Source organism: Sphaerodactylus townsendi, linkage group LG10 (assembly GCF_021028975.2).
Source record: "Sphaerodactylus townsendi isolate TG3544 linkage group LG10, MPM_Stown_v2.3, whole genome shotgun sequence".
NCBI lineage: Eukaryota > Metazoa > Chordata > Lepidosauria > Squamata > Sphaerodactylidae > Sphaerodactylus > Sphaerodactylus townsendi.
In genome coordinates, this window is record NC_059434.1 from 74,795,936 (window position 1) to 74,810,997 (window position 15,062).

The 15,062-nt window shown below is 45.4% G+C and overlaps 1 protein-coding gene across 4 annotated transcripts in view; it reads right to left on the reverse strand.

The window, feature by feature from the left end:
- Nucleotides 1–15,062, reverse strand: part of HERC3 (HECT and RLD domain containing E3 ubiquitin protein ligase 3) — a 61,959-nt gene that overhangs the window by 15,232 nt on the left and 31,665 nt on the right. For all 4 annotated transcript variants that reach the window (XR_007245660.1, XM_048510015.1, XM_048510016.1 and 1 more), the window contains 8 exons: nucleotides 11,936–12,096; nucleotides 11,777–11,853; nucleotides 10,972–11,096; nucleotides 8,346–8,405; nucleotides 5,788–5,899; nucleotides 3,688–3,877; nucleotides 1,149–1,312; nucleotides 247–360 (listed from right to left, as the gene is read on the reverse strand). Coding sequence is in view for 3 of the 4 variants with exons in the window: in XM_048510015.1 (XP_048365972.1) it covers nucleotides 247–360; nucleotides 1,149–1,312; nucleotides 3,688–3,877; nucleotides 5,788–5,899; nucleotides 8,346–8,405; nucleotides 10,972–11,096; nucleotides 11,777–11,853; nucleotides 11,936–12,096 (1,003 nt within the window). In the remaining variant the exon portion in view is untranslated. The remainder of the gene's footprint in view (nucleotides 1–246; nucleotides 361–1,148; nucleotides 1,313–3,687; nucleotides 3,878–5,787; nucleotides 5,900–8,345; nucleotides 8,406–10,971; nucleotides 11,097–11,776; nucleotides 11,854–11,935; nucleotides 12,097–15,062) is intronic.

Below are 15,062 nucleotides of genomic sequence, written 5' to 3' on the forward strand. Positions count from 1 at the left end.
TCCCCCATTTTAACCTCACAACACCCCTAACAGGTAGGTTAGGCTTAGGTTGAAAAGATACAAGTGGTCCAAATATACAATGTATTACCATGGGAATCTCTGCTGCCTTAGATGTGGAGCAAAAACTACCAGATCATGGCCACACAGCCTGGAAAACCCACAACAGTCAATTGATTGCGGCTGATCTTTGCTGCATTTCAGCCCCCATCCAGCCCCCACCCCCAGTCTGATCAGGAAGCTGCTTACCATTCCGGCTTGATGCAGGAACCACATCAGGTAATCTTCCTGAATATCCACCAGATTGGAAATCTCTGGGATATAAAACTTGTCATATTCGACATGCTTAACTTTCTGATTTACCTGATTTAAGGGAAAGTCAAAACAGAAGAATGTACCAGTTAGGAGAAAAGCAACAAACAGTTAAGACTCAACACGTATTTATGACTGATATCTGAACCCTAACAAGCATGCAATGGGGAAACTAAGGCCCTGAGCTCAGCAGTATTACTGACTGGCACACATCTTCCATTGATGGTGCAGAAGGTGTGTGTAGTAACAAGAAACCAGGATTTCACCAATCTGCTATTTCTCATAACACACCTGCACAGGTGTTCATTCACTAGACTGAGACCTATATGTCAAAAGCCCAGCACACGCCCTCAACTACAGACTCTCTTCCACCACAAAATGGAGGCATACAGGTAACATTATTCAAATTTTTGTGCCCTGTGTCCTATGCATGTGACCTCCCAATGAAATCTGACATGCAGGAAAGGGAAGAGATAGGAGCAGAGGCGTACTGGGGGGAAATGGTGCCTGGGGCAACACCTGCTCCGGGTCGCCCCCCCCATGCCCCACTTTTCTTAGCCGGCTGAAGCTCTGCCGGCTGAAGGAGCAGAGGGACCAAGGGGCACCTGGCGGAGGCTCTGCAGCTGAAGAAGCAACCTTGCGGGGCCAGGCTGAGGGGCGCCCGGTGGCCCCCCTATGTGATTCAATGGCGGGCGCCCGGGGTCAATTGACCCCCCCCCCATTCCCCTCTGGCAGATTCACCACTAGATAGGATACCCTATCCCCTGCCATAGATACTTTTCAAACACACACAGAGGCCCATGTGTGCAGGCCCACGTGTACATACTCTGCTCCCTTACTTTATGGAGTTTCTCGAGAAGTCGTAGAGCAGCTGTGATGTAGCTACTGTACAAGACTGGGATCAGCAATGTTTTTTTCCCATGCAAAAGATAAACCACAGCGCCTTTATAGAGATCGACCAGCCTCAAGAAGTACGTAGGGCACACCTGAGACCACCAATTATCTAAAAAGACAAGAAAGGAAACCTGTTGTTAGCTTCTGTAGCATTTGTGATCCCATGGAAAGAGGTGGCAATTAAAGGCGATGACAACGGCTTCCCTGCTCAACTGTCGTGACTCCAATCCCAACATCTTCAATAGGATCCACTTTTCACTTTTAGAGAAATCATTTACTCACAGGCTGTCCTCTTTATATGGAAGCAAATACCACCCTATTCAGGGGGAATTATTCGTTTGCATAAGTCTGCAAACTCAAAATCTTTCTCTGAGCTTTGCATCGAAAATTCTATCCATGTATACTCAGAAGTAATTCCCACCAAGTTAACTGGGACTTACTTGCTCGTAAATACGCTTAGGTTTTCAGATTTAGGCTTATAGAACTGTAGTCAGAATCTTTGGAGAGAAGAGATAATAAAATCTCAACATTGTTTATGCAGCTAAGAGGCAACTTAATTTGTGACATCCAATTTTTTTTAATGATTTATTTTTTTTGCTTCAGCAGCTGCAAAAAGCAAAGCTAAATACAGACAAACTACTGCTGTTTTTGTAGAGGGGAATGCCTACTTTCAAGTAAATTAAAGCAAGTTCATTCTCGTTGTTTGTAGAGGCTGTTCAGTTTTGGCCTACAAATGCAACACTGGAAATAGTCCAATTTGGGGCACATGCATCCTTGTCATAACAAGTAAAGCAAAGCAAAGCCTTTATTGGCATACATAGAACAACAGCAACAAAACACAACAACCATAACAATTTTAAAAGGCAAAAAGGATAACCTCAGATATATACATATTATTACTGGCTCTGAATTATTTCCATAACAAAGCTTGCAACCTCTTCACAAAAAACAGAATCAGAGTTATTCAACAAGAGAAATAATCTAATCAAATCTGTTAACTCAGATTGGAAGAGAGGGTGTAGATTGACATATTTAGATCTAATTTTAGCAAATTTGAGTTACCGACAATGTAATAGCTGGTGGAGCCAACTACCTTAAATTACAGCCTACACAGCCTTTTAGATTTTTTCCAGGTTATTAAACCTGCCATGTAGTAAGGCAGATGGCATAACATTGAATCTAGCAATTGTGAAGACTCTCCTTGAGCAGGGGTTAGTTAGAAAATATAAGTAGTGGGCCATGCGACCCTGCTCAAATGGAATTAAAAATTGTGTGGGAGAGCAAGTTCTTTTAGCTGCTAGATACAGTTCTGCAAATTCCCAATCTAAGAGTCGGTCTTTGAGTAGTTTGTACGCTTCTGAGCAGGAAAGAGAGTAGAGTGATTCGTCCTTGTCATACCTGCTGAACCTTTTCTGCGTACTTAGGATGAACACCATTTCAGAATGATTATGGTTTTGAGTACATTATTTGAATTAAACTAAAAAGGCTGTGGGTGACAGAGTTAACATTTCCTGGGACACACAGCCAACAGCTTCACACTATGATTTGCACCTGCAGTTTCGGCCTTGCGATTCAGTTTCAAGTAGTCCCATAAGACCAAAAGGTGAGTGCAAGACTTGGCCCACTGTGTGAGGCAGCAAAGAACATAAAGAATAGAAACCACTACGATTGCAAAGGTTTTGTTCACAAGTTAGGAAACCTGTATGCCACCTCTCAACAAGCATTCTTGAAGTGGCTTGCAGTACAACCTAACACACAAATAAAACCAACCACTTATGATCAACAGAACACTTAAAACAATACCAGCTATAACAAAAAGGAATAAGATTTAACAGAGAGTGGGGGGCAGAAAAATTCATCTCCCGCCAAAAGCCCAGAAAATTAAAAAAACAAAACCTCAAAACAGTTGAGGGGGAAGGCATTACATGATAATGGAGCCTCTACAGAGAAGGCCCTGTTCCTGGCAATCACGCATCCTACCCTGTTTCCCCTAATATAAGACATCCCCGAAAAATAAGACATAGTAGAGGTTTTGCTGAAGTGCGAAATATAAGGCATCCCCTGAAAGTAAGACATAGCAAAGTTTTTGTTTGGAAGCATGCCCGATGAACAGAACACAGAAAAATAAGACATCTCCTGAAAATAAGACGTAGCGCATCTTTGGGAGCAAAAATTAATATACGACACTGTCTTATATTTGGGGAAACATGGTACTTTGTAAGGTGAAGGCCTACAGAATGGAACCTGCAAACTGAGCTGAGCGCTTTGGAGAAAGGTGGGATAAAAACGCACTAAATTAGGGGTGGCCAACCTATGGTGCTCCAGATGTTCATGGACTACAATTCCCATCAGCCCCTGCCAGCATGGCCACTGTTGATGAGAATTGTAGTCCATCTTGTATCTAGGAAGCACCCACTCAGAACAACCTCTCTAAATCGAAGCATGAAGAATAAAACATACACTCACAAATGCGACATCTCCTACCTAAGACTTTGCTGGGGTTTCTGTCCAGGCGCAGTATGGCCATTGCCAAGGGAAGGGTTAATGTTACGTAGTATTTGGAGTCTTGGAATGGTGGGAATTCAGGGAGAATCAGGTAGATCCTCATGGCTTCCACATCTGGTGGGGAACTGGGCAGCTGAGGGATCAAAAAGCTTTCGAAGCTCTTCAAGACCTTGGGAATTGAAAAAGAACAAGATGGTAGTGAGACGGAGACAGAAGCTTGTTTTCGAGAGCCAACAGGTTCCCAATGGCTCTTTCCAGCACCGTTTGGGCACCACGACAGACACAGGATTGTTTTAACAAGTCTTTTGGATGGGGACTCATGTTAAAAATGTTTCTTGCACACAGTTCAACACTGAAAAACCTCCAAGAGTTTTGGGGAAACTACTGAAGATTCAACACTCATGTTCTCATCCTTCTGGGCTCCTCACGTTCTCAGCTTCCTCACTTCCTCCAGCTGAAGTGAGTCTTTATTTGGAGGAACAGTCACTTCTGTTGGAGGAAAGTCCTTTAGGCTGTAGGAAAGCTTCCGACTTGGCTTAATGGAGCAGAGGGCGACAAGTCCTTGTCTTAAAAGCCTATCTATTGCTTCTCCTGCAGAAATCAGAGCTGGGAGGGCAGAAAACCAAGTAAAGAAGGCCAAGGGCATGATAGGTCCATGGAAAATGAACAGGATTTGCATTCAATAATACTGTTGCTATTGCAGGGAATGCAAATGCGAATACGCACGTCAATGGACTGAAAACCCCACCCACAATACAATGCAGTCAACCACACCTTTGCATAGCAAGTTCTACCCAAACACTTACTGATTGGTTCCCCGCCCTGGGACATGGACAATATATACCCCATTAAACGTTCCCTTCTCACTGGACACAGGGTGTAACAGAATTCTCTCTGTGATACACCTCTGAAGATGCCAGCCACAGCTGCAGGCGAAATGTTAGGAACCACGGCCACACAGCCCGGAAAGGCCACAACAATTGGTTCAGTCCGGCCGTGAAAGACTTCGACAGTACAGTGGAAGCTCAGTTTTTGCCGGTAATCTGTCTGACGACGCTAGGCAAAACCCGAAACCGGCGAAAACTGAAGCTACGCCATTTGCGCATACGCAAATGGCGTAGCAAATTTATGCAAAAATTTACGCAAACGGCGTAGTCGAAAACGGAGGCGTCTGGCGAAAACTGAAGCAAAAAAACGGCTCGGGGCAACTGTCAAAAACCAAAACTGGTGAAAACTGAAGGCGACGATTACCGAGGTTCCACCGTATAAGTAAAGAAGCTTTGGGCAGGAGATCGGTGCATTACAATTAACTGCAGCTATTGGCTTTCCTCTGCAATACTTTCCCGCCTGGCTCCAGCAGGTCCTGGGTCAGCATTCATGATAGTTAAAAAATATAGCTATATGTATAACATAATGATCAAAGCAGCACATGCAACAATAGCTTTAGGCTGGAAAGAAAAGAAAAAATGGACAATCCAGAAATGGTTGGAATACATCTGGGAACAAGTGACACTGGACATTTTCGAAATAATAACAAAGAATAAACTGTGGCAAGATAAACAGAGCGAAATCTTGAAGATATGGACCATATATGCGGACTGGATGAAAGAAGCTGGAGTCAATGAGGAGAAATGGGAGAAGAGATTACAAAGAATGAACTTACTGCTGTTTGTTTGATAAAACTATGAAAAAATATAGGGGGGAGAGGGAAAAAAGGGGAAAATGTATTGTTTGAAAACGAATGAAGAAAAGCATTAATATAAAATGTAATATTCAAATGATACAATAAAACATTATTTTTTAAAAAAGCATTCATGATAGTTAAGCACCCTCATTCAGTCTAAACATTCTCGGCTGCCCATCGTATCTTCCTGGTCTGGACTTGTGCAGAACAATCAGAATGTAGAAACCACACAGTTTTAACTACACCTGTTCATCAACGAAGTGTGAGTCAGTAGATTAATTCAAATAGATTGTAGGTCTAACCTTTTCCAGCATATGAGCTTGAACCAAGAAAAATGTCCTTGCAAAAAAAAAAAAGCAAGCTTTTTCTTTTTAACATAAGGTTGAGATTCATACCTGGTCGAGTAAGATGGAATGCTGAGACGTCATTAGCTTGTCAAACGTCACTTTGGTGGAATTCAGGTCAATCCCTGGGATTTTGGGACTAGTTTTAAAATGTTCATCTATTCTAAACAAAGAGCATGGAAGAAAGAAAAGAGAATGAGACCCCAGAAAGGCATTGGATCTCCTGACAGAAGATAAGATTATTTTGCCATAACACTATAACTTATTTATAGGCAGCCTCAAGCAGACTCCCCATTAATGTGTTTTTAATTGAATTTATAATTTTAACTGTTCTTTTCAATTGTTCAGGTGTTTTCACGTTTAATATTTTGGGGACCCTAACTGGACGCAAAGGTAACATGAAAACATCTTAAATTAATAATGTTTAGAGTGGATTTACTGCCTGCCCCACTAGAATTCTGATTTTTTTTCTTGGAATAGGTGACCCCACCCCTCCCTTTCCCTGCATCGAATCACAAAAGGGTCTGGCCATCTGACACATAATCACGTGGAATGGCCTTATGCCAGATCAGACCACTGGACTACCAAGATCAACACTGTCTGCTGAGATGGGCGGCAGAATGACGAGAAGATGGAGGCACATCCAAGATGACACTATGACAGGCCCTCACAAGGGGGCAGCCAATCCGCGGCCGGCCTCACCAAAAGCCCGGTGGAACAGCTCAGTCTTACAGGCCCTGCGGAACTCACTAAGATCCCGCAGGGCCCGGACTGCTGGAGGAAGAGCTGTGAACATCCTCGGACTCTTGCATTTCCTCCTCCCGCCACACTCAGCTCAGATTTATAACAAACCACAGTTTGTTGTGAGCTCCAAACTGAATTGACAAACTGTGGCTTGGTCCTTGATTGCAAACCAGTATCCTTTTTCCACGGATTAACTTTGGATTAGAGTACTGGTTGATAACAAGGCATAGTTGGAGGGAGTCTAGACATGAGGGCAGTAAGGGAAGCGTGAGCCCAAAGATTTCAGGAGTCCTTTCTTGGTGCTGTTCCAAGCCCATTTTTGCTTTAAAAAAAAAGAAGAAGCAGTTCCTCGCAGCTGCTGGGGTTTTGTGGAGAATACGGGAAAAACAAGTGTTAAAAAATTAAGATACATATCATATGATCCTCTGAAGATGCCGGCCACAGATGCAGACGAAACGTCAGGAGAAAATGCTACTAAAATGATGCAGCTGGTCTCTACCCAGGCCAAGTGGAAGTCGGGGCCCTGCAGGATCTTAGTGAGTTCTGCAGGGCCTGTAAGACCTAGCTGTTCCACCGGGCTTTTGGTGAGGCCGGCCGCGGGATTGGCTGCCCCCTCGTGAGGGCCTGTCATAGTGCCATCTCTGGCAGTGCCCTATATTAGTTCCATCTGGGGCGCTGCCAGTCCCTCCCAGCCTTAAGACCGGGTGCCGCTAATATGGGGTGGTTATGCTGCATACTGATTTCAATGTTTTTAGAGGTAATTTAAGTTATTTATTGACTGCTCTTTAGTTTTGTGTTGTGAACCGCCTAGAGCCCTCCCAGGATGAGGCGGTCTATGAAATCTAATGAATAAATGAATAAATAAATAAAACACAGCCATATATCCCAGAAACCACACAGTATCCCAATGATTCCAGCTGTGAAAGCCTTCGACAATATATATCGCATAGTTTGGTTCTTACTTAGAATGGTCAACAGGACCTGCAGCACTGTTAACAAAACCATTTAACTCAGAGCCTTAAATCTGCCCAAAAGGTTGCATCACGGGCCTCCCGAGCAGGTAACACATAAGCTCTTTGTGTACATCATAGTCCCTAATGCCAAGCTAGACTTTGTCCCACTGGGAATTGGAATATAACAAGGTAAGGTGCATCAATAGCAGAAGCTCTCATGAGGAAAAGGCTGTATTTAACCACAACCCAGTTTCTCGCTAAAGTGCTTGGGAGCCACAGAGCTAAACATAGCCGGGCATAACATAACTACCATTGCCATAACAACACAGACAATGGAGCGAGGAAGGTTTCTCCAAGCTTTGTCATTCTCTGGGGCTCTTGTGATACAGCAGTGCATCTACAGAGAACCCGGCAAGTTCAGCCTAGGATGAGCTTTTCCTTATGCCTGCAACAATAATCACAACCCTTCCAAAAGAGACACTTCGTGGCAGAGGTGTAGCAAGAGGGGAAATGCCCAGAGCACTGGTGTGTCCTGCACCCCTGCCCTGGAACGCCCCCCGCCCTCGCCATGCCCTCACCACACCCCCACAGGGGCGTGGCTGATTGCATTCTGCGCATCCCCCATATACCACTTAGAGCTATGCCTCTCGCTTCCGCCAGGTTGTTGGTCTGAAATTCACACACCTCTTCCCAAAATCAGCTTTATCCATCTGGCCCCATTTAGTTGCAACTAGCCTATTCATTTCAATGTGATTTGCAGAGATGTTCCAGGTAAAATGCCCCAAAATGTTCTGAGCCCCTTCCTTTGCCAAGAAGTCACAGATCTATAACTGGCACTGACTGATCTTTGTTTTGCATTTGCTCCATCAACACACATTTGCGTTTTCCCCGTGAAGATTCCGGGTCACTTACTTCTTTTCTAGGAAGCTTCCGTTCCAGCAGGCAGCTGAGGACAGGATTTGCCCAACCTCACTGCTCGGAGCAATATGAAAGAGACACCAAGAGGCTGGTTACAAGTCCGCATTAATGCATTTCATTTCATGTACCCTTTACTTTATTATTTCCTAAAGAGTTCAACTGCTCCCATTCCTATATTCCTTTAGGCAAAAATATTATGAACAAGAAAAAGGAGGTCAAGTAGGAGCATAACAGCCACACGCAGGCAGAGCAAAACAGCTTAAACATGTTATTATTTAAAATATCCTTCAGAACATGATTGTTTAGTGCCTTAAGCATACTCTACAAAGCAGCTTGGTACCCTGTTTCCCCGAATATAAAACATCCCCTAAAAATAAGACATAGTAGAGGTTTTGCTGAAGTGCAAAATATAAGGCATCCCCTGAAAGTAAGACATAGCAAAGTTTTTGTTTGGAAGCATGCCCGACGAACAGAACACAGAAAAATAAGACATCCCCTGAAAATAAGACATAGCGCACCTTTGGGAGCAAAAATTAATATAAGACACTGTCTTATATAAAACACTGTCTTAATATAAGACACTGTCTTATATTCGGGGAAACACGGTACATGGATCACCCCACCCCCACAAAGTCCTTTCAGGACCCTGCTAGATGTCCCCTAGAGAACCCGGCAAGAGAGAATGACAATTCTCCAAGTGAGAGAATGACAATTCTCCAAATGAGAGAATGACAATTCTCCAAGTGATGTTGAGGATAGAACACGGCAAGTCACTACCTATATTACACCTGCAGTTCAGAACAGCAGCAATACAGAAATTATGGCCAGTATAATTCCTTGGCAAACTGAGCCCTTCGGGGGAGGGCGGTATAAAAGTGGAACGAATAAATAAATAAAATATAAATAAACTCTCATTCAAGCTTCCGAAAGATTTCCCTGAAGGAATTAAAAGAGTCCTCTTCAGCCGACACTCGAATTATTACATGATTAGAAGAGATCCTGCAACAGAGCCAATTACCATTTTGAGTATGGTTTGTTTACCCTTAGAAGATAAAAGAACTTGCCTTGAACATGCAACCCTTCTGCATGTTGCCCAGGTCAATGCGTGAGGAACAAAGCAAGAGGAATAAAGTCAAAAGAATCGCATTAGAGGCTGGGAAAAGAGACCACAAGGGCCATCAAATCCAACCCCCTGCAATGTAGGAACATACCATTGAAGCACTCCTGACAGATGGCCATACAGCCTCTGTTTATAAACCTCCAAAGAAGGAGACTCCACTGAGATACTGCATTCCACTGTCGAACAGCCCTGACGGTCAGGATGTTTTTCCTGATGTTTAAGTGGAATCTCTTTTCCTTCACCTTGAACCCATTACTCCTGTGCCTAGTCTCTGGACTAGGAGAAAACAAGCTTGCTCCCTCACCAACATGACATCCCTTCAAATATCTAAATATGGCTATCATGTCACCTTTTAACCTTCTCTTCACCAAACTAAACATCCCCAGCTCCCTAAGGCCATTTCCGCACGGCCACGCTGGGGGTTGGGTCGGCGTACATGAGTCCGGAGTCGCAGGGCAGGGGGGCGTGTCCCCAGGAGCCTCCGGCGACCTGTTTCCTTGAGGAACTGTGCGCCCACTGATATGAAGAGAGAGTAGATCCCGATTGGGCAAGGGGGGGGGGGAGAGGATGGCGCCTTCCACCGCCGTTTTACAAAGGAGCAACCTCACTCAGAAGGAGGCTGAGGAAGGTGGGAAAATGTAACCAGCACTTTGCGCAGCTAGGGAGGAAGCGAGAGGCGGCTTTCTGGCTTAGCTGAAGCATCTATGCCTTCCCATCTGGCGAACAGCTCCCTGGGGATGGCGTTTTTGCCGTCCCCAGGGCGCTGTATTTGGCCCGTGCAGAAAGGGCCTAAGTCTCTCCTCATAGGGCATGGATTCCAGACCTCTGACCATTTGGGTTGCCACTGGTCCCACCTCCTGGGTCCACACAATCAGCTCCTAGCAGCATGTATGCACTCTACCCCCAACACAGGTGATGCTGGGAAAGCAGCGCCCCCAGTCACAGGAAGAGGAAGTACATGAACAGGCACTTCCTCCACGTTTTTATTGAGCAGTTGACCCAGTGCTATCATGGAGAAGAAGAAGAAGAAAGAGTTGGGATTTATATCCCCCCTTTCTCTCCTGTAGGAGACTCAAAGGGGCTTACAATCTCCTTGCCCTCCTTCCCCCCTCACAACAAACACCCTGTGAGGTGGGTGGGGCTGAGAGAGCTCCGTAGAGCTTTGACAAGGTCACCCAGCTGGTGTGTGGGGGAGTGCACAGGCTAATCTGAATTCCCCAGATAAGCCTCCACAACTCAAGCGGCAGAGCTGGGAATCAAACCCGGTTCCTCCAGATCAGAGTGCACCTGCTCTTAGCCACTGCTCTTAGCCACTACGCCACTGCTGCTCCTGGGTGGGGCAAGCAGCAGGGCTCTTTCTCCCTGCATGCTCAGCCAATGTGCCAAGGGGTTGTGTGCAGAGAATTGCTGTGATTACCAGAACAGACCCATGGGATCCAACCCATTACCTTCAGTCACCCCCATTCTTGAAAACATAGGATAATTAAACAACAAACATACTTCACTGAATTGGGGTTGTTCCTCTCTGACAGCTTGTGCCTCCACATGTCAATCGTTTCGTCGTTAATTGAACAGGTGTAGTCACTTTGATTTATGGCTCGGAAGTCATCAGCAGGCACCGAATTCTGTAAGGATTCACGATATTCAGAAAGAGAAAGAGAAATGCTGACACGTGGCAAAACAAAACAGTTCTGTCATTGTCGTCTGCCTTTCTCCCAGAGCAGGAAGTTTCGGTGCTGATTTTGTAAGGCGTAATGGCAGCTTCCCCACCCAGAAGTAATTTAATGCTAGTTTCTTGCCATGTGAAATAACTCCAAGAACTACCGGCTGAAGTTAAATCCACAATTAACTGTTTATGAATATGTATTGTCGAAGGCTTTCACGTCCAGAATGAAGATAGCAAGGTCAATAGGTGAATGGATCTGAATAGAAGTATCCTGGTCAATCAATCAAAGGAAACAAAGACCAGGATACTTCTATTCAGATCCATTCACCTATTGACCTTGCTATCTTCATTGTTACTCCCAGGCTACAGACTTCTTTGTGATTCACATACCAGGCTACTCTATTCAGAGGGCCTCACCTTTTGACCTCACAGTATATATACTCCACTTGCTTTCCATTCCTACTATCAGATCCTCTGAAGATGCCAGCCACAGATGCAGGCAAAACGTCAGGAGAGAATGCTGCTAGAACACGGCCATACAGCCCGGAAACCACACAGCACCCCACTGTTTATGAATACATTCCGCTGCCACACCCAAACACCCCCTTCTTTTTTAGGAAAGGAACAACTGTATATTACCTCCCTTTCAGAGCAAAGAACAAACGTTTGGTCTCCTCCAGAAAAGATACGTTGAACAATATAATATTTATATGGATCTGTGAAGAAAACAATATACATTAGCCGTGGCTCAGCAAATACACACCTCAGTGCTGCCAGTTCTCTGCCCGCTACGCTTACCTGTTATACCCAAGTATTGCTCGTTGTAGGTGACCCACTGACCCTTTACTGGGGAAGGACATTTAAGATTGCACGTATGTCCGGTTCCTAACTGGCCTCTGATTCCGCAGCCAAATGCATAGATGATTCCTGAAGAAGGCACAAAGGCAAGTGTGTGCTGCCTGCAAGAGCATAACAAAAATGTTACTAAGTACACGGAAGGTTTGCAATGTTTATTTTTCTATTTGCATTAGTTTCTTTGAAGTCTGACCAAAAGAACATTCAGAGGAGAATTCTCACAGTGAACCTGCCCAGGCAGCTACAGGATGATCTCCTAAACCGCTTTTACATTCTGGTCTAGCTAATTTTGTGCAGCTCTTTTAAAACTGTTGTGCTTATAATCTGACCGGGAATAAAGATACAATTAAAAGGGCAATGGCTCTAACTGAAGAAATCTCAAATAGCCAGAGGGATGGCTGAACAGGATATCCTGTGAGTGGAAGCTAGGCCTCCAGGGCCCTGTTGAGTTCCTTGTGTCTTTCAGCCCCATGGCTATACATCATCCAGCATATTTGCATAATTTATGCAGACTTCCAAATTCAGCTGTTCTATATGCAGAATTTAGATTGCCTCAGGCCAGAACTGCAGAAGAAGAAGAAGAAGAAGAAGAAGAAGAAGAAGAAGAAGAAGAAGAAGAAGAAGAAGAAGAGGAGGAGGAGGAGGAGGAGGAGGAGGAGGAGGAGGAGTTTGGATTTATATCTCCCCTTTCTCTCCTGCAGGAGACTCAAAGGGGTTTACAATCTCCTTGCCCTTCCCCCCTCACAACAAACACCCTGTGAGGTAGGTGGGGCTGAGAGAGCTCCGAGAAGCTGTGACTAGCCCAAGGTCACCCAGCTGGCGTGTGTGGGAGTGTACAGGCTAATCTGAATTCCCCAGATAAGCCTCCACAGCTCAGGCAGCAGAGCGAGGAATCAAACCCGGTTCCTCCAGATCAGATACACGAGCTCTTAACCTCCTACGCCACTGCTGCTCCTCTATTCCACTCACAAACAAACCTTTGGAAAATACAAGTTTGTTAGCTTCAAAGAGACTCACATAACAAAGCTTCCCAGAAAGTTTTCATATAAAGTTTTTCATCGCTTCCCAGAAAGTTTTTCATCTACAGATTAGACAATTTCAGCAAAAGAGGAAATGAACTGAGCAGAAACCGTAGCAGAATAAAGTTCTACTGTGAATACTATGGAAGATCTTCCAAAAGATCGGTTTCTAGATTCAAGAGGAAAACTCTTTGTTCCATTTCAAGTTGTAGATGGGATATTGCATATACTGGCTATATGCTTAACTGGTTCCTTGTGAAAAATATCCTTGGATGTTTAAAAAGTACATCAGAAAAGACGGGGGCTGACCCCTTCCGCTCTTGGATTTTAGTTCTTTAGATAATAACACTCTCAAACGTTTGATTCCACCCCCGAGTATGAAATGGTACAGGAAGAGTATACTGACAAGTTTATTCTGCTGAATATATATTCTGACAATGGTTCGCCCAAGTTAAAACCTCCAGAATGATTCATATTCAAGTTGTACACGTCATGTTTTGACAAAAAAAAAATCTTTAAATCAGGGACAGGCAAGGGGGGAACTGAGCCTTGGGCATGGGTGCGCCCCTGCCCCTGCCACACCCCTGTCCATCCCTGCCATGTCCCTGGAACGCTCTCACCATGCCCCTGCAGGAGCACGCGCCCGGTGCTCCATGCACCCCCACCCCTTGATACTACACCACTCATCGCCGGGGGTGGGGGGGGGAATCCTCGATGTCTTTCATCTTGTGGTTTTATCATCTATATATATAAAAAGCTAACCGTGTATGTGTTGATGACAGGGTACCTCAGTAACTGCTGGGCCAATTCCTCTGAAAATTCCCAGCCACTATAGTCAGTCAGGCGAGAGTGTTTTCAGATGTTCACATACCTGAAATTTCATACCTGGCCCAGGTAAAAATGCCTTTTTCCTGGCGCTCCCTGGTGAAGGACAGGGAGGGGAGGGGCCTGTAATGTAACTATCACCCCTTAGAGATGTCTTCGTGCCCTTAGAGATGTCTTCACTCAGATGGCCAAGGAGATAGGCAGTGGAAGCAGCACATAGACGGTAACTCGAGTGGGAAGTAAGAACACATACACACACATACACCTGCGAGGGAGAGGGGAGGAGGAGGAGGAGGAGGAGGAGGAGGAGGAAGAGGAGGAGAAGGAGGAGAAGAGGAAGAGAAGGAGGGGCAGTTTGGATTTATATCCCCCTTTCTCTCCCTGTAGGAGACTCAAAGGGGCTAATAATCTCCTTACCCTTCCCCCCTCACAACAAACACCCTATATATGAGTGGAGTGGGACAGAGAGAATCCGAGAAGCTGTGACTAGCCCAAGGTCACCCAGCTAAGCGAGTGTAGGAGTGTACAGGCTACTCTAGATTCCCCAGATAAAGCCTCCCACAGCTCAAGTGACAGAGCCGGAGAATCAAGCCAGGTTCCTTCAGATTAGATACAGGGAGCTCTTAACCTCCACTGCCACAGAGAGGGAGGGGTGGCATCAAGAGATGGGATCCAGCAGTTTCTCACAGGTTCCAGAGAGTGAGTTACTAATTATTTGTGAGTGCCGAGAGGGGGTTACCTAATTGGTGATTTTATGTCACGTGATTTTTGCCTTAGTTATGCCCCTTCTCTCAGAAGTAGCGCACAGAACTTGAAGCAGTCCCTTGCAGGAGGTGCACCAAAGCGTGCGTGACAGCCTGCGCCTACTGCGTGCATTAAATTTCCACCCAAGGACCGGCTGTGGCTGCGTCATACCACAGCCAGCCCAGTAGTACCCCGCCCCTGGAGTGTATTGCCACGCCCATTAAGTACCCCGCCCAGCCCCATTGGTGTTACATACACAGTTTGAATCCCACCACCATGGGAACCTGTTACTAGGTGGATCCCACCACTGGGTGGCATGCAAAGGGAGGAGGAGGGAGGAGGAGAGGAGAAAGGAGGGGCCAGTGGGGAGGCATGCCTGCAAGGAAGAGAGAAGTGAGAGAGGGGAGACAGTGGGCTGCTTGGCATACAAGGGAGGGGAGGCAGAGGGCCCTACCATCTTAGTAAGACCCACCCACCCTAAG